This window comes from Patagioenas fasciata, chromosome 13 (genome assembly GCF_037038585.1).
Source record: "Patagioenas fasciata isolate bPatFas1 chromosome 13, bPatFas1.hap1, whole genome shotgun sequence".
NCBI lineage: Eukaryota > Metazoa > Chordata > Aves > Columbiformes > Columbidae > Patagioenas > Patagioenas fasciata.
In genome coordinates this window covers 3,632,455-3,656,150 of record NC_092532.1, presented here as the reverse complement: position 1 = coordinate 3,656,150, position 23,696 = coordinate 3,632,455, and the positions used below count along the sequence as shown (strand labels likewise).

General features: G+C 44.6%; 2 protein-coding genes across 3 annotated transcripts in view; one reads left to right on the top strand and one right to left on the bottom strand.

Moving 5' to 3' along the window:
* VPS35 (VPS35 retromer complex component) overlaps positions 1–17,503 on the top strand; it is a 30,467-nt gene extending 12,964 nt beyond the window's left edge. The window contains exons 7-17 of the mRNA XM_065848086.2: positions 1,418–1,501; positions 1,976–2,085; positions 5,168–5,264; positions 5,359–5,507; positions 6,013–6,220; positions 6,735–6,890; positions 9,337–9,459; positions 10,318–10,497; positions 11,654–11,893; positions 12,646–12,789; positions 16,599–17,503. Coding sequence (XP_065704158.1) covers positions 1,418–1,501; positions 1,976–2,085; positions 5,168–5,264; positions 5,359–5,507; positions 6,013–6,220; positions 6,735–6,890; positions 9,337–9,459; positions 10,318–10,497; positions 11,654–11,893; positions 12,646–12,789; positions 16,599–16,778 — 1,671 coding nt within the window. The 3' untranslated portion in view covers positions 16,779–17,503. The remainder of the gene's footprint in view (positions 1–1,417; positions 1,502–1,975; positions 2,086–5,167; positions 5,265–5,358; positions 5,508–6,012; positions 6,221–6,734; positions 6,891–9,336; positions 9,460–10,317; positions 10,498–11,653; positions 11,894–12,645; positions 12,790–16,598) is intronic.
* Positions 17,393–23,414, bottom strand: LOC136107205 (histamine H3 receptor-like). Of its 2 annotated transcripts, XM_065848088.2 has the most exons (3): positions 23,158–23,414; positions 22,913–23,079; positions 17,393–20,652 (listed from the first exon to the last, which is right to left on the bottom strand). In XM_065848088.2, the coding sequence occupies exons 1-3, from the start codon at positions 23,408–23,410 to the stop codon at positions 19,768–19,770; spliced, it is 1,305 nt and encodes a 434-aa protein (XP_065704160.1). In that variant the 5' UTR covers positions 23,411–23,414; the 3' UTR covers positions 17,393–19,767. The 2 variants fall into 2 exon arrangements, with proteins under 2 accessions (XP_065704160.1, XP_071670527.1); XM_071814426.1 differs by having other exon boundaries at positions 22,913–23,414.
* Positions 23,415–23,696: the final 282 nt, after the last annotated feature.

Below are 23,696 nucleotides of genomic sequence, written 5' to 3'. Positions count from 1 at the left end.
ACATGTCCAGGCGGGCTTTGAATGTCTGCAGAGGAGACTCCACAACCCCCCTGGGCAGCCTGTTCCAGTGCTCCGTCGCCCTCACTGAGAAGAAGTTCTTTCTCAAATTTAAGTGGAACCTCTTGTGTTCCAGCTTGATCCCATTGCCCCTTGTCCTATCATTGTTTGCCACTGAGAAGAGCCTGGCTCCATCCTCGTGGCACTCACCCTTTATAAATATATAAACATTAATAAGGTCACCCCTCAGTCTCCTCTTCTTCATACTAAAGAGACCCAGCTCCCTCAGCCTTTCTTCATAAGGGAGATGCTCCACTCCCTTAATCATCTTTGTTGCCCTACGCTGGACCCTCTCCAGCAGTTCCCTGTCCTTCTTGAACTGAGGGGCCCACAACTGGGCACAATATTCCAGATGGGGTCTCACCAGGGCGGAGTAGAGGGGAAGGAGGACCTCTCTCGATCTACTGACCACCCCCCTTGTAATACACCCAAGGATGCCATTGGCCTTCCTGGCCACAAGGGCCCAGTGCTGGCTCATGGTCATCCTGTTGTCCACCAGGACCCCCAGGTCCCTTTCCCCTACACTGCTCTCTAATATGTAATTTCCCAACCTATACTGGAACCTGGGGTTGTTCCTGCCCAGGGTGCAGGACTCTACACTTGTTAAATTTCATCAGGTTATCCCCCGCCCAACTCTCCAGCCTGTCCAGGTCTCTGGATGGCAGCACAGCTTCCAGTGTCAGCCACTCCTCCCAGCTTGGTGTCATCAGCAAACTTGCTGATAGTACACTCAATTCCCTCATCCAAATCGTTAATGAATATATTGAATAATATTGGCCCCAGTACTGACCCCTGAGGCACTCCACTAGATACTGGCCTCCAACTGGACTCCACACCATTGACCACCACTCTCTGGCTTCTCTCTTTAAGCCAGTTTGCAACCCACCTCACTACTCTATTGTCCAGACCACACCTCCTCAACTTAGCTGTGAGGCTGCTGTGAGAGCTGTTAAATGAAGCTATGCTTCCCCAAGCGAAATGACAGTCAAGCAAATTATGTTATTTAGAAGGCTGTCCCTTGTAAGTTCTACCATATGGCTGCTGAAAACTGTTTTGAGTGGTACTGTTGAGACCCTGAGTAGCAGTGTGTGGCAGCAAAGCTGGTAGCACTGACTTAGCAAAGCTTGCAGGTTGTAGAGTGTATGAAAGGGACAGATGTCGGAGACCGGCAGATTGTTTTTTTTTTCCCTCTCGAGGATGGAACTGTTGAAAACTGGAAGTTCTGATAAGAAAGACTTCATGTAAAGAATAAGCTGAGAAATCTTAGAAATACTACTCTGCTTGGATTAAATGCATATGTCTGAATATAAACTTAGAAAGTAACGGTAAAATCACTGCAAGACTCTTTTTCCTGTTCCAGATTGTTCTGCCTGGAATACTGGAGCAAGTTGTAAACTGCAGAGATGCTTTAGCTCAGGAGTATCTCATGGAGTGCATCATCCAGGTGAGTGGCTTCAGTTCAGCTGCAGAGATGGGACACGGGGACACTTGCTCCTATACTTTTAGTCAGATTCAGGCTACTTTCACCTCTTCCTCATGAACTGGAAAACTTCATCACTGGGACTCTTACACAGTGGCTTGTCCCATATTGTTTTTTTAGCAGATGGGCAAAGTGGAGACGAATCCACTTTTTTTTTTTGTGCTCCTTCTGTTGCAGAAGCTTGTAAGCATCTGAGCAGCAGTGCCTGCAGGATGAATTGTGATGGAGAGCTGGGCCCTTGAGCTCCTGTTAGTCTTGCATCTCTTGCTTCTTGCATTTACCCAGTCGGGGCAGCTTGGGGAACCCTAAAGTGTTTGTAGACCAGACAGCTGCATAGTAAATACAGGCTGCTTTAGAATGACTCTGTCGAATTTTACTGCTGTGTAACAATGGGCAAATTCAGTTTATAACTTGATGACTATTGATCTAAAACTTCAGGTTTTCCCAGATGAATTTCACCTCCAAACCCTGAACCCATTTCTCAGAGCCTGTGCCGAACTACACCAAAATGTGAATGTGAAAAATATAATTATTGCTTTAATTGACAGGTGAGTGACCAAGGGGGTGGAAATTGGCTCAAAGTTAAGTTTGTGTTGTGCACAAGCAGATGATAATTCTTCTAGCATTGGAAAGCTTTCAGTTTTTCATTATCATTTAACTTCACTGTTTCCATGTATTTGTATCAGCTGTAATTAAGGCTGTGAAGAATATTATTTCTATAGCTTCTGCTCTGTGGACTCTGCTTTTACAGCTTCCAATGAAACCTGTGTTAAGGACCAATTCAAACTTGTGAACAGATTAAGCCAGGAAACAACCCATTTAGTGTTGACCAACTTCATGCTTCTGCGCTGATAGCCATATCGGTCACAGGCCGCTCTTGAGCACTTGAAGATACTAATGGCTCATCATATATCAAGCATACTTTACCGTGCAGTTTTGATCAGAGAATGTGCATCTTCAGAAAGGAGCTAGTAGGAAATGGAACTACCTTCTCGATTTTTAGTTTCTCACTAGCTTCCTGCGTGTTCTCGCCAAAGTGTGTTTTTCCTGCTGCTTAAAGTTGCTTGCAGGGAATGAAAACACGGGAGAAATTGAAACGGGAGTTTTGATTTGTATGCTGAAAGGGAACAAGACAGATTATCGGTGAATACCTGTAGTTCCTCGCTGCACAGAGGCAGTGCAACCACCTGGCTTCTGAGCCTCAGGAGAGCCTTGTCCTTGCGTTTGTGCACAAATGTGTTCCTTTGCATGGCTGCTTCATGCGCCAGTGCGTGGACTCCAGTTACCTTCAGGATCCTGGATCCCACTGGCATTCAGCCCTGAGTGGAGTTGTTGTGGCTGTTTCTTTATTTTCTCTAATGCCTGGAGAAGGAGCATGTGCATTATCCATGACTGCTATAACTTAGGATCTTGTAATTTTTACTTACCAAATCCGTAGTTTGTTTTCTCCAGGTTACAGCAGATCTCTTGGTTCGGATCATGTGTCTTATTGGAGTATCTTCCAGTATTGTGAATTTGGCAGGAAAGCAGCTCTGTCTTCATCCAGAAGTGTTCACAGAAATTCATTTGTTTCCTTTAACTTCCTGCTTTGGCTGAGATTTTTCATAATTTTGTTAGCTAAAAAAAATAAATTAAAAGATCCCAAGATGCATTTGCAATAACAATCTAATTTCTGAAACCGTTTACCTTGGGACTATTTCAATAGAGGTCACAGGGTCTTTTGCTGGGTTCTTACATCAGTGTGTAGCGATGTAATTATTGCAAGAAGGCTTTCCTTGTGTAGCTTTTGTGATCCTGTCTGGTTAGAGGACTTAAACCACCTTTGGCACTACCTGCACAGTAAGTTTGCTGGTTTTACTGCTACAACAACAGTCAGCGACTGATGCTGCTGCAGTTCCTTGGGCCACTACCAGTGTCTCCCAGAGCCTTCCCGTTTGGTTGGAGCACAAGGGGAGAGAGGTGGCGGTGTGATGATTCTCTTCTTTGGAGTATGGCAATTTGTGGTTTTGACTGTAATATTACTGCAAGTGTTGGAGGATATCAGTGGATTGGTTCTTGGAAACCACACATGTAGGGTAGATATTGCTCTCGTGTTTGCCTTGGAGTTGTTGGAAGCAGTTGTATGTTACCCTGTTTCCCTGAAAATAAGACCTACCCCAAAAATAATCCCTAGCATGATTTTTCAAGGTTTTTGAGGATGCTCAAAATGTAAGCCCTACTCCAAAAGTAAGCCCTAGTTACAGTTCATTCAAAAGTCAATTTAAATTGTGTCCAGACAGCTATACATACATCTTTTGGAGAAAAATTGTATAAGACCATGTCTTATTTTTGGGGAAATGGGTGATGTGTTTCAGTATTGTGTAATTAACACACAAGTCTGTGTCATACAGATAGTGCTTGTTGCATTTTTCATCTTTATTTCAGCTGGCAGGGGATAACTGGCACTGAACATCCGTGACTGCTGAGGGAGCTTGTGGAGCTTTAGTCCCAGTTCCCTGGGGCTTTGCTGCTGCAGGAATCTTCCTGCAAATAGTCTTGCTGGTTTAGGATTTTTCTTGACTTACTAAACCGTTCATAGCTTTTAATTATGCTGCCATCTGCCTGCAACTTGATCAGACTTTGTCACATGCTGCCTTATCCTCTGAGCTGCTGCCAGGAAAAGCTGCCTTGTCCCTGTGAGTGATTGTTCCTGGCTTTAGAAAGTCTGCTTGTTACCGCCCTGAGGAAATCTAAGAGTAGTTCAATGTCTGTTTTGTCTGGCGGTGAAGTTTTTTGGCACCTCAGCCTTTTCTTACCTTCTTTGTTTTAGACCCAAAGTTGATTCACAATCAAAGTGTAGAAACCCTGTAAGAAATAACTTTAAAAAATGTTAATCAGGTGCCTTTTACTAAATACTTTTGTAGGTCTTTCTCTAATTCAGACTAGAATATTCCCTTAACTATTGGAAAGCGAAGGTAGCAATGCTGAGCTTCCTATAGTGATTCTTATGTGTGTCAGCTTTCTGCAGAAACAGGAGTTGGTCTGACGTTCTCCGGTTGCAGACAGACGTAGTTCTGCAATGTCTTTTAGATGCTTGCTGGATAGCAATCTCTTACCTTTTTTTTTTTTTTTCCCCCCCAAAAGGTATTTTTTCCATTTAAAATTTACTTTTTGTGAACAGCAGAAGTCCCAAATACGTTGATCTCTCTTTGTTTGGAGACAATGCATAGTTAAGTCAGCATAATTCTTTTTTTCCTCTGGATACTGTTCTGTGGAGAATGCTACTTGATGTCTCACTGCAGTGAGATCACTGAATGAATGCAGGATATTTGCTCTTCCACCAGTCTCCTCTGTACTTCTTTATCTGCTGGAGAGAGCAGAACACTTGCTGCTGGGTGAAGAATGTGGACTATGAAATGCCCTTCTTGCTCTTTCTTCACCTTGCCATCTCTGTCAGCACTCATTTTCAGGACTGATATTTACCAGGCTCAGTTGCTTTTAAGGCTTCTGACATCCGTTAATTTCCTTCTATAATAGAGCTTGCAAATACACCTGAAGGACTTGCTTTTTCTGCCACTGTCTCTTTCTGGTGTGTATCTGAGGAGCGGAAAAACGATGCTGACCAAGCTGCTTCCCTTGATCTGTTTCCAGGTTAGCTTTATTTGCACATCGTGAAGATGGACCTGGTATCCCCGCAGATATCAAACTGTTTGACATCTTTTCACAGCAGGTTGCTACTGTCATACAGGTATGCCGGGTATTCTTGCGTGCAGTTTTGGTGTGTGGTTTTTTTTGCAAAGTTGCGTGGTTTTTTATCAACTCAGTGCTGTTTTAAATTTCAGTCTCGCCAGGACATGCCCTCAGAGGATGTGGTATCTTTGCAAGTTTCTCTCATTAACTTGGCTATGAAATGCTACCCAGACCGTGTTGATTATGTTGATAAGGTGTTGGAGACAACTGTGGAAATATTCAACAAACTTAATCTGGAACAGTAAGTTAATGTCTCTCACCTTCTCTCTGGAGCGGCAGTGAATACTCTCAAATCCTCTACATGGCACCACAGACAGCAAGATAGCAAAGAGACATTCTTTGGATGTGTGAAATTACTGCTTTTGGGCCAAGCAATGGGGGATCATGATGAACTACTAACTAACCAGGTCTTGCTCACCTGTGCGTAAATCAGACTGTGTAGCTGCACAATGTGTGTGCCAGTCTGGGTGGAGGTGTTATCTGTTCATCCCTTACAGCGCTCTAGAGTTCTGCTCTTGCTGAATTTGCAACCACAATCTCTGCTTTTGCCATCCACAGCTTACAAATAAGCAGTTTCCACTGTACAACCTTGAGAGCAAGATATGTCGTGTTTTGATACTTTCTTATCTCCCTAGCTGCAAGTTGCTTAGATGTTGTGGTGTACATCAGAATTGATATTGACTTCAAATCTGCATATGTGTGTGAACAATGGATTAATTATGGGTTTTGCATATCTTTTCTTTTAGTATTGCAACAAGCAGTGCTGTTTCAAAGGAACTGACGAGACTTTTGAAAATCCCTGTTGATACTTACAACAATATCCTGACAGTTCTGAAACTAAAACATTTCCACCCGCTCTTTGAATACTTTGATTACGAGTCCAGGAAGAGCATGAGTTGTTACGTGCTTAGCAATGTGTTGGATTATAACACGGAAATTGTGTCCCAGGAGCAGGTATGACATAAAGTTAACTTGAAATTCTGAGTATTTAAACTGCTGTTTGAAGACATGAAAACACAGTCAGTGACTTCACTGCTTTGTTTCCTGGCCTGTGTGCCCCTGCCTCACCATCTTAGTAGCACATGCTTTATCCCACTTGATAATTGTTCCACAAGTGTTCTTAAACATCTTGTCTTTGCACATCCTACCTCAGCTCACCCTAGAGGCTGCTTCTGTTGGGTTTGAACAAAGATCCTGAATCCCCTTAAAACTAGACTTGTTACTGAAGGAAGGCCGGATAGTACTTCTGGAATCTGAATTTCCTCTGTACTGCTACACTGTCACACTTTTTGCTAAGAAGGGCCCTTCTTCAGGGAGTAAGGCAAATACATCCTAAAGCATCACGAACTAACAGGGTTTCCTAGTGCTTTGTCTGCACTAGCAACGGCCGTACAGATACTCCCAGTTGCTGTCAACTGATATGTATGGACTACTCCTGTTTGAACAGAAGTTGTCTTGCCTTTGACAGGTTGATGCGATCATGAATTTGGTATCTACGCTGATCCAGGATCAACCAGATCAGCCTGCTGAAGATCCTGACCCTGAGGATTTTGCTGATGAGCAGAGTCTTGTGGGAAGATTTATTCATCTCCTGCGTTCAGATGACCCTGACCAACAGTATCTGGTATGGCCATCAGCACTTCTGCTGCTCGTGCTCCCTGAACTGCATTATTTACTGTACAAGAATTTAGTGTAGCTGGGGCATCACTGCTCTGGCACTACAAACTCAGTAGAAAACAAGGAAACATTGCGTATGGTAGCTTTGGAGGTAGTGGAAGACGTTTTTATTTGAAAAAAAACAGGCAAGGACTTGAAAGCATTTGTGGATTTAAACTTTTCATTATATGAGGTGGCAGTTTGGATGCAACTGTTTTAGTTTGTGGTAACTCTTAATAACATTGACAACTTCATATAACCGTCTATCAAAAAGCAGCAAGTGGAATTTGGAGCACTGTGCCATTTGTATTCTCTTGGTATCAAAATACACAACAAAGCTCAGAAAACACAGCTAATATGTTTGGCCTCAGGGATTTTAATTAGTGTGGGTTTAGGATCTTCGTATAGCATGTAGTTTAGTGCTGCTTAGTGGTTACAAATCATTTCCTATCTGCTTGGTCTGTCCTTCGTAGCAGATTTGATACGACCTTGAAACTTATGCATTAAGTAGGTTGTAACAGTTTGAGTTGATCCATTAAAGCGTTATGTAGCTCTCTGATGTTAATCTGCTATTTCTGCCTTTAGTTTATTGCAAGGTTAAGTGATCTCCCTAAATTGAGGTGTATGTTGGGCAGAGAGATGTTCTGTCTATGCAAAATCCCCCGGAGGAGCGGGCAGAAGATGAGCTGGCGCGCAGGCCGCTCCAGATGTGCGGGAGCTGGCGCGCAGGCCGCTCCAGATGTGCGGGAGCTGGCGCGCAGGCCGCTCCAGATGTGCGGGAGCTGGAGCTGATGCTGGTCAGAGCTCTGGTGCAGTTCGTGTGCGTGAAACCATGGGCTGAGTCTGCTTTAAGTTGCAGTCCTTATACCGTATAAACAGTCAGAACAGACCAATCTAATTTGTTTCAAGAACTATATGGGTTGGTTTTTTTGTTTTTTATTTAACCCAAAAGGACTTTGCATAGGTAGAGACATCAAAGCTGTTTTTGCAAAACTTGTGGACATCACGCTGGCTCTTTTTCCTTGTCTAGCAGTGCTCAGCTTTAATCAGATTGACCACATTTAAATGCCATCATGGGGCTGGTCAGATTACCTTTTGGCTAGAATTCTGTAAGCTACTTCACACCTTGTGGTAAAAATGCTTAATAGCTTCTTGATGAGCATCATGAATACAAAAGTTGGAGACAATGGGATTTTCACAGCTCTTTCACAGTGTCTGGCTTTGAATTCCCATTTCAGTCACTTCCATACAGAATGTGTCATTTAAACACCTTAATGCATTACAGTCCCAAGTGGCTAATACAATGTATATGTACAGATTTATATTTATTCAGGTTATTTACATGTATGCTAGATGTAATCTAAAGATGTATGCAGGTTTGGACACTGAGCTTCACTTGTTGTGCTTGTTTCAAAGTGGTGATGGGACTGCTATGAACAGGAAGCAAGGCGATACCCGGCTGTAGGAAGTACCCGTCTTTGTTCTGACACTTAACAAAAAAAAAGAACCCGCGTTTTAGCTCTGATCTGTAATAAATTTACTGAAATTTGCTTTCAGAAGCTTTAGTGTAAAATATGGCATGTCTGAGTTTTGTTCCCATTGAAAGGGAGTCAGGCTCTTAGAAACAGCAAATACCATGTTTGCCTTGCTTGGAACAGATTGATTTATCTTCTGAAACCTGGAGTTCTTGCTGTTCCTGAGAATTCTGGTTATGAGAATACACGAGTAACTGTATCAATAGACATAAATAATACCAGAATAAGGGTAAGGGGAGAAGGCAATGGTACAAACGAGTAAAGCTCTTTAGCCCCTCTCCTCAGGTTTAGAACAAGGGCAATAGGCAGAGAAGCATCATGTTTGTGTGGTGCGTGCAGCTTGTGCTCAAAACTGAGCAGCTGAGCACGATGGAGAACTGCAGCCAGGGAAATGGGGGGCACTGCCAGAGTGTGGCACTGGGGTCTTTGGAGTGTGAGAAGCCTTATTGCCTGACTTGCATGTTTAGTTTCACGAAACTTGATGTCTTACTTTCTTACAGGCTACTGTAGGAAGAATAGCACTTCTTCTGGCTTCAGTTGAGTTGAGGACAGAATGTATTGCACGTCCTTATTAAATGCAAGCTCAGGCAATTTCCATCTCACTGCACAATCAAAAGTAGTATCTACGGTCAATATAGTGCAAGTGTTGCCTAACACTTATTAAGCAGCTGCAGTTTGGGCAGATACCACATAAAAAGCTACAGAGATGGCACGGATTTAATTCAAGTAAAGCAATTTGTATGTAACCTCCTGAAGATACTGTAATTTTTCTGATGCTAACACCATGTCTTTCTGATGCATTTGTTCCATAGAGTGCAGATTAAGTTATAGATGCAAATAACACAAGAATTCTCTAAGCTTACAGTGCTTCTGTTTTAGATCCTAAACACTGCCCGGAAACACTTTGGTGCAGGTGGGAACCAGCGTATTCGTTTTACGCTGCCACCCTTGGTTTTTGCTGCATACCAGCTTGCTTTTCGCTACAAAGAGAACTCCAAAGTGGTGAGTTGACCTCTAGATAACTCTGGTATACTTGCCGCCTTTTTGCTTTCTTGAAAATGCATTTTGTCTGTCTCTGTCAATTACTATTGAATTACCTGGTATTTGAGGATCGGTGAAGCAGAAATTGACTGGTTTGTTTATTCATGAAGGTGACTGATGTGTTTTCATGTGGAGATCAGAGAACTAGGACACTGCAAGTGGTAGCATGAAACTGATTTAAATCTGGATATTGAAATTCATCAAGTTCTAAATCTGTAGCTTTACTATCTTAATGTGTCTAAAGGCTTCTTTGCAGGTTGACTTCTCTGATAGTTGCAAAATTGTGCACTAAACCAATCACTGATCCATTTTGGCCCTTTAATACTTTCTGATTGAGACAGCTTACATATGTGTTGTCCCTTATTGTGGGGGTCATATTGTGGGGAAATAAGTTAAAATGCTGTTTGTTAAAACAGTCCTCAAAATTAATGTTTTCAAATTCTCTTCTGCTTCTGGTTGATGCTCCAGATGGAATAGGATTTTTCTCCACTTAACTAATGAGGCTTTTGCTTAGTTATGTTCTAATTGTAGCTGTGGTAACTGCAACTCAGTGTAGGCTTCTGAGAAAGGTTTCTATGAGCTGGTAGGAAAAATGGATGTGAGCTTTTTGTAAATGGAAGAAATAGTTTGTGAATACCCACTGAGGTCAACACAGTACTGCTAGGGCACTCACTGCTGGAATATTGCAATAAATCAGTGGCTGGAGCAGCATGCAGAAGACAACAGACTGGAGCACTTAACAGATTTCATTACAATTTAGATTTGATTTTCCTTACAGCAATAGTCTTGTTCAAGCTTTGACTCGTTTCACTTCTGTAGGATGACAAATGGGAAAAGAAGTGTCAGAAGATCTTCTCGTTTGCTCATCAGACCATCAGTGCTCTGATCAAAGCAGAACTGGCTGAACTGCCTCTCCGTCTTTTCCTACAAGGAGCGCTGGCTGCGGGAGAGATCGGCTTTGAGAATCATGAAACCGTGGCCTATGAATTCATGTCCCAGGTGAGCTTCCAACTATTACAGCCGCTGTCCTGTGCTACCTTAAATTTGGCTTGGGCAGGTTTCCTGATCATTAAAGCATCTGAAACAACAGCTAATGTTACTAGGTGGGTATTCCTCATCTTCATTCTTGCTTCCCAAGCTGCTGTGGGATTAAGCTCTGTTGAATGCTCAGTCTGACAACTTGTGGTGTGTTGCAGTGCTGCCTCCTACTCATGTAGTAGGTTCACTGGAGGAGTGTGGCTTTCTCAACATCAAACGCTCCTTCACTGGTGCTGGGACTGCTACCCAGCTCCTGTTACCTGGCTGATGTTGCCCTGACCACAGGCACTCTTTGAAGTTCTCTAAAATTTGCTGTGTTCACAACTGCCATGCTGGGCTTTGCTATTTAAAACTGAAACCTGTTATGAACTACTCAGAAAATACACTTAAACCTGTAGATTGGACTTATCCTTACTTGTTACAAAAACCTTCCCATCCTGCCCATCAGAAGAAGAACAAATGTATTTAATGTTATCCACGTTGCACGCTTTTTCCTAATCTTTCCTCTAATACTGCTACTAATGCGTGTTTTAGAACTGAGTTGCTGATAACCTCAGCCTTTCCTCACTGTCTTGTATCAGTTACCACTGTAGCACAATTCTGAACATGAGAGCAGCGTGACAATTACACACCTTCTATGAGAGATACGGTTCACAATTCTTTGTCTCATGTGTTCTGTCAGGGCTCTTTGCCCATGTAGCAGCAGTGCAAGTGCTTTTCTTGCCTCCTCTGTGGTCACTGACCTACCACGCAACTTGTGTTCTACTGCTTTGTGTGTTCCAAAGAACCAAATCCTCTTGAGGGGCTATTTCCACTGCTGACGTTGCATATTTGAGCAGATGCTTGAAATCGGGAAGAACTCAATCTTCAGCTTATATGTAGGATCACATTTGTTTACTATAACCACTTAAGTATTTCTTGCAAGACTTACTTCCACTCTGTGGATTTAACTTGATTTTGATGTTCTCAATGAAAGATCTTCTTTCCTGCCTGAAGCTTTTAGGAAACATAAAACTGAACACTTCACTGCCATGTCACTTAGCAGATGTGATCTGTTGGTTTTTTGCTGATGTGTTCTGAAGTGGTGATTAAGAGTCTTGTTTTCTCCCTTGACTAGGCCTTCTCTCTATATGAAGATGAAATCAGTGATTCGAAAGCGCAGCTGGCTGCAATCACCTTGATAATTGGGACGTTTGAGAGGATGAAGTGCTTCAGCGAGGAGAACCATGAGCCTTTGAGGACTCAGTGTGCGCTGGCAGCCTCCAAGCTCCTGAAGAAGCCTGACCAGTGCCGGGCTGTGAGCACCTGTGCCCATCTGTTTTGGTCTGGCCGAAATACCGACAAGAATGGAGAGGAGGTAAGAATAAAGCAGCAGAAGACATCCTAGTTCAGGAACGTGGTTCTGCCTTTCTTCTGAAGGCACTCGCTTCTAAAGTAGATTTATCACTTAGTGATCGTCACTGTTTATTGCAGGGTGACTCTGGCAGGACTCAAACCTGGGAAGCTGTAGATGTAGATTTGATTGGAATGTATTCTAATATGTGAAGCTTCTGAATCTGACTGCAGTGTAAGCTGTGTAGATACAAAAATGGAGAAAACTCAAATTTAAGGGTTGAAGTACTGTGCAGGCTTTGGAGTGTCAACTAGTTTAAGGCTGGCTGTCGAAGTACAGTCTGCATTCTGCATGTGTTTATTATGGTAGCTGTGTTTGCATGTGAACTGCGAAACTTCCAAATTAAAGACACAAGTTGTGGAGGTTTAAAAAAAAAAGTTGTGTGTTCTTCAGAGCTCGTCCCATAAGCTGTTGTAATTATAAAGAGCAGTGTTTGAAACCCATTTCTCAAAGTATCCATCAGTGTACATATTTCAAAATTGAGATGATTGGTCTAATAATTGACAGCATTCAACAACTATTCATGTTACACTTGATTTAACAAAACTGGCAGTCAGGAAAGGTAAGTGTTCAATGCCAGCTTGCTCTGCGCGGTTTGTGTCGTTTGTGTTTCTGTGGTAGCCCACCAGGAAATGCCATGTATGTGCCAAGCCGAGAGATACTGGAGCTTCCTAAGGTTCTTTTATTTCTTGTAACTTTGGGGTTTTTCCTTATAGCTTCATGGAGGAAAAAGAGTGATGGAATGCCTCAAGAAGGCTCTGAAGATAGCAAATCAGTGCATGGACCCTTCTCTGCAAGTCCAGCTTTTCATAGAAATTCTGAATAGATACATCTATTTTTATGAAAAGGAAAATGAGGCGGTGAGTGGAAATGCATTCTCTCTGTTCTCTCTCTTTCTGAAAGAGCATTTCTTTAAGATCTTCATTCATACTTACACCTCAAATCATAGGTCTCTTCAGCTTGCTCTGTGGTGTCTTGTGAGAGGCACAAGTTCTGGTAATAACAACATGGTTGTCAATTCCTAATGTGCTGATAAAACTGTGGATAAAGCTTCATTCTTCATAATGGGGGAAACATCAAACATTTGCAGTTTAGTTATGACCTTAAATATTGTGAGACTTGGATACTTGAAACAGTTATTAGGTCAAAACTTACTAGGACTTAGATGAGAAAGCAGTAAGATTCGAACTTTAGAGGTACCTAACGTAATATGTACATAAGGAAAAGAAAATTCTTCCAGCGGTTCAAGATCACCGCTGAGTGTACCACAAATGATTGGTGTGAGCTTTGATCTCAAAAACCAGATGTGATGTCTCATGTACCACCTTAAACTCTGCATCTGAAATCTGAGATAGCAGTTACCTTGGACATTTTCTGTTGGTAGATAATTTGCAAATGTGTCCAGTTTGTAAAAGCTGCTTGGTCAAGTAGAGATCAGCATCCCGTCTGGTGTCATCATTTGATCAAGAACAAACGTTAATGAATACCCTGTAATTCTGAGAGAATGTCTAAAGAGATTTTTAGGGACTTGCTGACTTTCCAGCAACTCAACTGGCTTCCCACTAGAGTAGTGCTCTGGTAAAGGAGATGCTTTGTCTGATGGAGATGAAAATAAAACCTTACATGTGCCAAGTGTGCGGAAATGCAAGAATAGTCTCTGGATGGAGTGGTGGTTGCAGCTCACCAGTGCTGGACGTGGGCAGCCGTGCTCTCTTGGCTCGTGATTCTGTCACTAGGAACAACTTCCAATTGCTGTCGTAACTGACTTATTCTGTCCTAACTTAAGAAACAGATTATTTTAGAGAGCACAGGCAACCTGATGATGTGCTTCATTTGTTTAAGGCTTGTTAAATTTGTATTGAATAAACTGGAGAGAAATGCTGTGGTAAAAGTTACAAAGCTGTCAGGTTAATGGCTGGTGGGGGTGATACTGTTGTAGGTGTCTATTACAGGCCACCAGATCAGACTGAGGAAGTTGATGAGGCCTTCTATGCGCAGCTGAGAGTGGCCTCACAGTCACGGGCCCTGGTTGTTGTGGGTGATTTTAACTTCCCTGATGTTTGCTGGAAGGACCATTCAGCCAGCCAGCCACAGTCCAGGAGGTTCCTCCAGTGCATTGATGACAACTTCCTCATGCAGATGGTGGAGGAGCCGACTAGGAGAGGTGCACTGCTGGATCTCATCCTCACTAACAAAGAGGGTCTGGTCGAAGCAGTAAAGGTCGAGGGCTGCCTGGGTTGCAGTGACCACGAGATGGTGGAGTTCAGCATCTCGTGTGGCAGGAACAGAATAGCAAGTAGAATTGCAACCCTGGACTTTGACAGGGCTAATTTCAGCCTTTTCAAGCAATTGCTGGGGGAAATCCCATGGGCAAGACTGCTTGAAGGAAAAGGGGCCCAAGAGAGCTGGATTGCATTCAGAGATTGCTTCTTCCATGCTCAGGATCAGAGCATCCCCACACGTAGGAAGTCGAGGAAGGGAGCCAGAAGGCCTGCGTGGTTGAATAGGGATCTGTTGGTTATGCTCAAGCAGAAGAGGCGAGTTTACAGGTCATGGAAGCAGGGACTGGCCACTTGGGAGGAATATAAGGCTGCTGTTAGAGGATGCAGGAAGGCAGCTAGGGTAGCCAAGGCCTCCTTAGAATTACAGCTGGCGAGAGGGGTCAAGGACAGCAAGAAGAACTTTTTGAAATACATAGCAGATAAAACTAATACCAGAGGCAATGTAGGCCCACTGATGAATGAGGTGGGTGCCCTGGTGGCAGAAGACACAGAGAAGGCAGAATTGCTGAATGCCGCCTTTGTCCACTCCGCTGGAGGCTGTCCTGGGGAGCCCTGTACCCGAGACCCCGGATGAAGCCAGGTTAATGGAGGAGTTTGCTTTAGTCGATGAGGACTGGGTTAGGGAACAATTAAGTAGTCTGGACGTCCATAAATCCATGGGTCCAGATGGGATGCATCCGCGGGTGCTGAGGGAGCTGGCTGAAGTCATTGTTAGACCGCTATCCATCATTTTTGCCAAGTCTTGGGAAACGGGAGAGGTGCCCGAGGATTGGAGGAAAGCAAATGTCACTCCAGTCTTCAAAAAGGGCAAGAAGGAGGATCCGGGTAATTATAGACTGGTCAGCCTCACCTCTGTCCCTGGGAAAGTAATGGAACAGCTTATCCTTGGTGTCATCTCAAGGCATATCAGGGATAAGAGGGTCATTAGGGGCAGTCAGCATGGCTTTACCAAGGGTAAGTCATGCTTGACCAACCTCATAGCCTTTTATGAGAATGTAACAAGGTGGATGGATGATGGCAGGGCGGTGGATGTGGTCTACCTTGACTTCAGTAAAGCCTTTGACACAGTCCCTCACAGCTAAATTGAGGAGGTGTGGTCTGGACAATAGAGTAGTGAGGTGGGTTGCAAAGTGGCTTAAAGAGAGAAGCCAGAGAGTGGTGGTCAATGGTGCGGAGTCCAGCTGGAGGCCAGTATCTAGTGGAGTGCCTCAGGGGTCAGTACTGGGGCCAATATTATTCAATATATTCATTAACGATTTGGACGAGGGAATTGAGTGTACTATCAGCAAGTTTGCTGATGGTGGCTGACACTGGAAGCTGTGCTGCCATCAGAGACCTGGACAGGCTGGAGGGTTGGGCGGGGAATAACCTGATGAAATTTAACAAGGGAAAGTGTAGAGTCCTGCATCTGGGCAGGAACAACCCCGGGTTCCAGTATAGGTTGGGGAATGACCTATTAGAGAGCAGTGTAGGGGAAAGGGACCTGGGGGTCCTGGTGGACAACAGGATGACCATGAGCCAGCACTGGGCCCTTGTGGCCAGGAAGGCCAATGGCATCCTTGGGTGTATTACAAGGGGGGTGGTCAGTAGATCGAGAGAGGTCCTCCTTCCCCTCTACTCCGCCCTGGTGAGACCCCATCTGGAATATTGTGTCCAGTTCTGGGCCCCTCAGTTCAAGAAGGACAGGGAACTGCTGGAGAGGGTCCAGCGTAGGGCAACAAAGATGATTAAGGGAGTGGAGCATCTCCCTTATGAAGAAAGGCTGCGGGAGCTGGGTCTCTTTAGTTTGGAGAAGAGGAGACTGAGGGGTGACCTTATTAATGTTTATAAATATATAAAGGGTGAGTGCCACGAGGATGGAGTCAGGCTCTTCTCAGTGGCAAACAATGATAGGACAAGGGGCAATGGGATCAAGCTGGAACACAAGAGGTTCCACTTAAATTTGAGAAAGAACTTCTTCTCAGTGAGGGTAACAGAGCACTGGAACAGGCTACCCAGGGAGGTTGTGGAGTCTCCTTCCCTGGAGACATTCAAAGCCCGCCTGGACACGTTCCTGTGCGACCTCACCTAGGTGTTCCTGCTCCAGCAGGGGGATTGGACTGGATGATCTTTTGAGGTCCCTTCCAATCCCAAACATACTGTGATACTGTGATACTGTGATCTTGCCATTTGCTGGGATGGGGGGAACTTCCCCCAAACTCTGCTATCAGAATAGTCCTGTGAGGAGCAAGAGAAGGCAGTCTCCAACAGTGTGTCTTTATGTTGCCTTACCAATATTTCTAAGAACTGTTCAGATACCAATAGTTTACAGACAAGTTAAACTAATGTCTGTGTACATACACGGAGATCTTGTTAATGACTTCTGCTCTGTTTATGTTCTCCTGTAGGTGACAATTCAAGTTTTGAATCAGCTTATACAGAAGATAAGAGAAGATCTCCCAAACCTGGAGTCTACTGAAGAAACGGAACAAATTAACAAACACTTTCACAACACACTGGAGCACTTGCGCCTGAGGAGGGAATCGCCAGAATCTGAGGGGCCAATTTATGAAGGTCTTGTTCTTTAGGGAGATACACACTGTACTTATTTCTTTTCATTTACATACCGTATGTTTTTTTTAAGATAGATTCATAGGTTGTGCCTTTCAGAAATGTCAAGTTATGTTAACGTCTATGTGTTCAGTCTGGCACTTCAGACACTTGTGTTGAGTACTCTAACAAATTGGGAAGGTTGGACCAGCAGCTCTGGGTTGGATTGGTCAGCATGGCCCAAACTTGCTTTGAAATCCATGTGACATGTCAGGCTCTTCTGGTTCCCATTGCTCCTCTGTCTGTTCACTGTTGCTTCTGTAGCACTAGAGTTCTAAACTGGCAGTGACTGTCATCTGAAACCATGTCTGATCCTTACAGAGCATCAGATTTTTGGGATTATTGTATGTCAGATTCCGCTTGTGCTTTTCTTTTAATGCAAGTTAAGATGAAGTGTAATATTTTTCCCTAAAAACTAGAATATATTAATGCATGTTTGGAGAGTTTTAAAGTACCATGTTCAAAAACAGAAGTTATATTTTGCATATTAAGGCTCTGTGACATTCAGTGAGGGCCAGTACTGTGCACAGGGCATATTTATCAAGATAATTTTGTTCCAAATAGTATAAAAATAGAGAAATTGCAATCTATATAGATATGTATAACCTTCTTTACTGTAAATTTAGGGGAAAATGCATTACACAGTTTCTTCAGTATCATGATTTTGCACCAGTGAAACAATAAAGTTGCTATTAACACCTGATGTTTCATGTCTCTTCAGAGCCCACTACTGAACCCACTGACTAACGTTGATCCTTCTGATAAAAGCAAAGGAACTTCTGGTTAGTAGGGACAGAAAAAACCTGGCCAAGCTGGGAGGCTGCCAGCATCTGTAATGTAACATTTCATCATTCAAACCCAGTGTTTTCCCAGACGATGCTGAGATGACGTGTTCTTGTTTCAGAATGCTTTTATGGCACATCTTGAGTGCGGTGGGGAGTCCTGCTGGCCACGCGCTCTGTGCTGGGACGAGGGGCTGTGCCTGACGAAGCTGTAGGAAATGAAGCAGTAGAGCAATTCCAGTGGCAACGCCTGTGCAGGCAGCTCTTGGCTGTGAGGTAACGCCAGCTGCTGAGAGCTTTGAAATGCGTGTGTCACCTGAAGTGAATGCAGCGTTCTAAAGCTGATGGATCTTCCTTACTCCTGGAGTTGGCCGCTGTTTTGAAAATTGTCCTGGCTTGACTGGATAGAGAATAAGACTCCTGGCAGGAGTATCTGATAATTTAGTGCTGCCTGTTACAATGAAGTCATTGGTCTGCTGATGTGTAAGCCTGACTTGGAGGGGAGGAAGAATCAGAAGAAAATCTACTGGCTTTACTTGCCCAGTGGTGTAATTAAGGGTATTCAGAAATGTTAATGTTGCCCCGTATCTGTTGATGGTGTTCTTCTGAAGAGAACCACTGGGCTGATGGTTTTGCTTTAAAACATCCACAGCAAAACATGATGATGGTGTTCATGTAGATAAATTCACGTAGTAGGGATATGCCCTCCTAGTTTACAATACCGTGTTTGTTTAATCCTCAAGGTCAGTCTTCGTAACTTAGGAAGTATCTCTGAATAATGGTTGTGCGGTTTCAGCTGCAGTTACCCAAATGTTGTAGGCTTGTGCTTTTTTCCATGTACCATGTGCTAAGGCTACGAAGTTTGGACTCTTCCACAATTCTTAATTACTTTATTGAAATGTTACAAAGTAAATAACTTCAAATACTGTCTGTAAAATTTAAGATCAGCTGTACTAACATGCACTGTGGCAATAGACAACTAGGCCTGTTCAACAGCTATTGCTCTTGCAAGCAAAAGAGAACATCTGTGAAGCTACACAGAAAATGCTTTTGATGGTGGAAACCTGCATCACTGGTGATGTTGGGATCGCTCCCTCTTCTGGGAGCACTCGTCAGAGCTCGGGCTCCCGCTGTGTGAGCTGCTCTTGTGCCAGAGGCAGAATGGCAGAAACAGGAGATCGCTGACCTTGTTTCCACACTCATGGTCAATAGCAAGACTATATTTTAACAGACTTTTTTGGGTTGTGCTATTCATTATGCATGACTTGGAAAATGCCTAAACATGTCAACTAATACTTCTTTTTACCATTGACTTGATGGATGGATAGGTTGAAGGGGTGGGGTGGATTCAGAACTAGTACAAGTCTAATTGGAAAGGTTTTTAAAATTACTCTGAGGGAAGTTTACCTAAAGCTGCTTCTATAGCAAGATCTGTCTGCTGTAGATCTTGTGGACTGATTATACTTACTCTATACTTACAGCAAAACACAGAAGGGTAATCCCTGTGAGTTCTGTAAGGAGTGCAGTAGGTTCCTGCCCCCGTGGCACCACAGCAGGGGCAGAGGTCAGAGCTGAGGGAGGGGACTCCTGCTGTACAAAGTCCCAGTTCTTGTATCTCCTATCACAATGCACAAAACTCTTTTATATTCCTCCCCTGAACTTAGTTCTACTAAAAATTCTACTCTCATATTTGAGTCATGTGCTCCCTTGGCTGCTACAGTTGTGCAGCTTCCCTGGTACCGTGACTGTTGTGTTCTTGACTTGTGCCTGACAGCGAGACCTGGGTGTCCCAGTGGTGGGGCTGGGGGAAATGCCACAGGACCAAGGTTGACGCTTCATTAACTTCCTCACCAGCAATATTTACAGTTATTAAAAGTGAGACAGCCTGAACTCTAGTTTCTGGCCGTGAATGCTTATTCCCTCTTCAGCACTTTGTTAGTGCACCGTTACCAGAAATCTCCCAACGAGCTTTGAGAAGCTCCCTTTCTTTTCATTGCTGTGATTCCTCTGGTGACATGGATGGCTGTATTTCTATGTATTCATAAATATCTACACTTGTCCTTACCAGTATTCCATAAACTACCCAGTGCACATTGCACTTAATATTTGCGGGCAAATATTAGCCAGTTTATGCTCCCACTGAAAGCAAGATGTACTAACTGTCAGCCTTCACGCTTCCTTTTTTTCACATAAAAATATGAGGATGAATTTTGGCTTTTCCTGGACACAGGAGTTTTAGAAAGGCTTTCCTAAAGCTCCCGTGGCACAGCGGGTATAGAACAGGGTTAATGGCTGAGTTCACCCACAGCAGCCAGAATGAGGTCTCGTAGAGCGAGTGCTGCACGCAGTGCCCGTGGCAAGCTGCTCTGATGATCATCAGAAGTGTGTATGGAGCCCAACACAAACCAAACACACAGACAATAATTGCTAAAGACTTTGCTATTCTTTTGTCTCGGGAAAGTCTAAATCCATTTGTCACAGCGTTAGCAGTGTCTGCTCTGCCGGAGGTGTCGCACGCGCTTCCCGTGGCTTTGGAAAAACAATTCCTCTGGGGCTTGGTCTCCACTTCCACCTCAAGGGGCGGAAGCTCTTGACTGGCATTCAGATTTAATGACTGATTGTCAAGCTTGCGCAGACTGAGCCTCGACGCCTTTTTTGGGGGAGCAAGGCCATTTGCTCTCATCTTACGTTTGTGTCTGTTTGCAGGTTTTACTACAAATACGGTGTGTTCCTTTTTTTCGCCCTGGAAACTCATTTCACAGTCCTCTTGACCAGGTGATAGGTTTTCGTTTCTGAGGGAGGTACGTTTCCTGATGTTGAGGTAAATACTTAAGTTAAAGTATGTAACAGTGATGAAAGGTGTAAAGAATTCAATAGTAGAGGCAATCATTAGGAAATACCAATTGTAGAAGAATTCTGCATGACATTCTCCTTCAGGGAGGATGCTTTTTTGAGCAATATATTCCCAACTGAGAATGGCTGGACCATAGAGAAGAAAAGCAGCAATCCATACCATGATCATCTTCAGTACTGCATTTCTGGTCATCCCTTTCTGAGCTCTGTAACTGGCCTGAGAGAGACAAAAAAAGTCGCTCACGTTACCAGTGTTTCAATCAGTTAGGTGCGTACCTTAGAACATGGTCCTATCTGTCACTTGTGAGGGTTGATAATCCATGGGAGTAGGGGTGAGGGTTATACCAGGCTCACTGGTACCACAGAAAAGCTCTTTCTGAAATATCCGTTCCAACAAACAGGGTGGCTGGATGTGTTCTGAGAACACGCAGCACATCAGAAAACGGAGGCTTTTCCAAAGCAAATCGCCACTGCTATTCCTGGAGACAGCTGTCACAAGTTGCTTACGTATTCAGTTGCGTTAGCTGTGACACCAGTTTACAGAAGGTCTAAAAACATGGCCCTCCAGTATTTGCTCATTTAGAATTTTAAAATAATTTTGTTTAAAATCCATGAAAGGATTTGAATTCATTGAACACCCATGCAAGCTCTTTTCTTGCTGCTTTCTATTTTTCTTAACGTGAAAATCACACCAAAAGAAGTGGATAACAGCTTCTACTTCTGTTTGGTGTCTTTAATTTCATTCTTTTATGAAGTACTTGTAGAACTCTCATCTGCAGTTAAGACCTATAGTTGGAGTGTTGTGGTCTGCAAAGTGCTTTACAGGAAGAGTAACTAATTTCCCATATTTAGAAAATAGTAGAGAATCTAATGTGCAAAAAAATAGTATATGTCAGTAATACTGAGTCAGTGAACTGTATCAGCAACAGAGTTCAGTAGAATCTTAAAATCATCTACTTCTCGATACTCTCATTCCCTGGCGTACTGGACAATATTTGTATAGTGATCTGGAATTCAAGCTTCACATCTCTCCAGTGGCCACGAAGTGTTTGGGGATGCGAAGTCCTCAGGTTTGAATTCTGTATAGGATTCGCGTTTACTGCCCTGATCTCTGGATCTCGATCTCCAAAGCCACCACTGTTCTGGTTGCAAACCTGCACAGCCGAGGGGTCCCGAGCCCGCCGAACCCTCGGCAAAGCTGCTCCTGGTTTCAGGAGCGATCTCATAGGACGATTACCATTGTCACTGAGACACAGAATCATTTAGAGCCTCATACATTCCTGTTCATATATTCTTACACCACCCTAACCTAACAGGCAGCTTCTCTACTCTTGCTTGGGGGGGATTTTTATATGGAGGATTAATTTGAAGTACTTTAAAGTGGCTGGTGTTTTTAACTTTTTATGACCAGTGTCCCTTTCTGTTTCTGAAACCATCCAGTCTATATATTTATACTGTGTGTATAGTCACGAGAATTTGTTTTGTGAGAGCAAAATTCATGGCTAATTCAAAACTTAGAAAATAAAGGAATTGTAAGTGTTGACTGTTGAAGAATCTCTTCATTTCTCCCTCTTGAAAAAGTTGGTAAAACACTAAGTTACATATAAACTGTTAAAGTGCTCTTTCAGCCTCTCTTTGTACTTTTTACCAAAAAAGTACCATTGCCTCTTAACGTGATTTAGAATGAGCAATGGAGCTAAAATAACATTTTCAGGAAACGTGAGTGGAACACGGGGCTGAAGAATAACCTGGAAGTGTGTGTAAAAGAGTGAAACCCATTAGCAGGTAAAATGTGTTATTTCGGCACCACGCAAAATACTTTGTGGCTGTATGGTCTGCGTGAGGATGTCATTAGCTTTTGATTTTTGGAAAGTCTAGTCTACTTTTTGGATAACTGACACACTACTGGACTGAGCCATTTCTGTGCCTGTTAAATGGAAACAGCTTTTGCATCCTCTGAAAGAAGTTCATGTTAATTTATATTCTGCCACTTTTGAAATACACACAGCTGTATGCATCTCAATCTCCCTGAAGGCTTGGTACCCGTCGCAAGGAGCGCTCTCTGTGCCCTGTGGTGCCGCTCGGGCTCGCAGCAGCTGCATCGCCCTGTGCTGAGGGAGATGCGCTGGTTCAGCTGGGTAAGGCTTTTTAAGCTTATCCAAGGCGTGGCTGGGGAGGGAAGTAAGTACACCTTGTTCTCTCTGCCCTTCCAGCTGGAACAGCAACATGCACAGACTATGCCTGTTTCTAAAACAGTTACCTCTTCCAGTGTAAAAGTGAGAAGCAAATGTCTCTCCTGCACAAGCTGATCACTCCCAGAAATACTTCCAGGCTCAAGCCAAGTACCCAGACACCCCCGTCTCCTCTGGTGCCTGAGGGAGGTGCAGTTGGGTTGGGAGCCGGGTGAGCTGAGCAAAGAGCCCGTCCTCCTGGGCAGGGCAGCCCGGAGCCCCTGCAGCCCCCAGCCCAGCCCTTACCGCTCGGGTCACAGAGATGAACCTGTCCAGGCTGATGAGGACGATGTTGAAGACGGAGGCAGTGCACACCAGGTAGTCCACCACGAGCCACAGCTTGCACAAGCCCCTGCCGAGCCTCCACTCGCCGGTCAGCACGTAGGGGATGTAGAGGGGGATGCAGAAGCCGCCTGCGGACAGAGCTGGGCGGTGATCCCGCAGCCCCGCAGCCCGGCCGCCCTCGGCCCGCACGGCGCCCCGGGACTCACCCACCAGCAGGTCGGCGATGGCCAAGTTGAGGAAGAAGAAGTTTCCCTGCGTGCGGAGGCTCCGCTCCACGGCGAACGCCAGGATGACCAGGGCATTGCCCAGCACGGTGACCAGCCCCAGCAGCGCCATGAGCGCGGCCAGCAGCGCGGCGGGGCCGGCGGGGAACGGGCCGCGCAGCCCACCCGCCGCGCAGCCATCGCCCCCCGCCCGCGGGCCGCTCGAGCGGTTGAGCCACGGCAGCTCCTGCCCCATGGCTGCGGCGGACAGACCGCCGGCCCCGCCGGCCCTGCCCGGACAGCCCCCGGGGGCGGCGCCGCTGGGGCAGAACTTTGCGGAGTCGTGGCGCTGTGAGGCTGCGGGCGGCAGAGACCCGATCCCGGTGTCTGTCGCCCTCTGACGAGCGCCGTGAAGTGACGTTCCAACGGCTCCTCACGGCTCCTGCCCGCTCTGAACGGCGCTCGCAGCGCTCTCCTCACCCTGTCACAGAATCCCAGGGTGTCAGGGATGGGAAGGGACCTGGAAAGCTCATCCAGTGCAA

Coding starts and splice junctions, on each gene's coding strand:
- LOC136107205 (XM_071814426.1), bottom strand. CDS start 23,410: ATGGGGCAGGAGCTGCCGTGGCTCAACCGCTCGAGCGGCCCGCGGGCG. Junction 20,653..22,912: donor TCATCTCTGTGACCCGAGCG/GTAAGGGCTGGG, acceptor TGTCTCTCTCAG/GCCAGTTACAGAGCTCAGAA.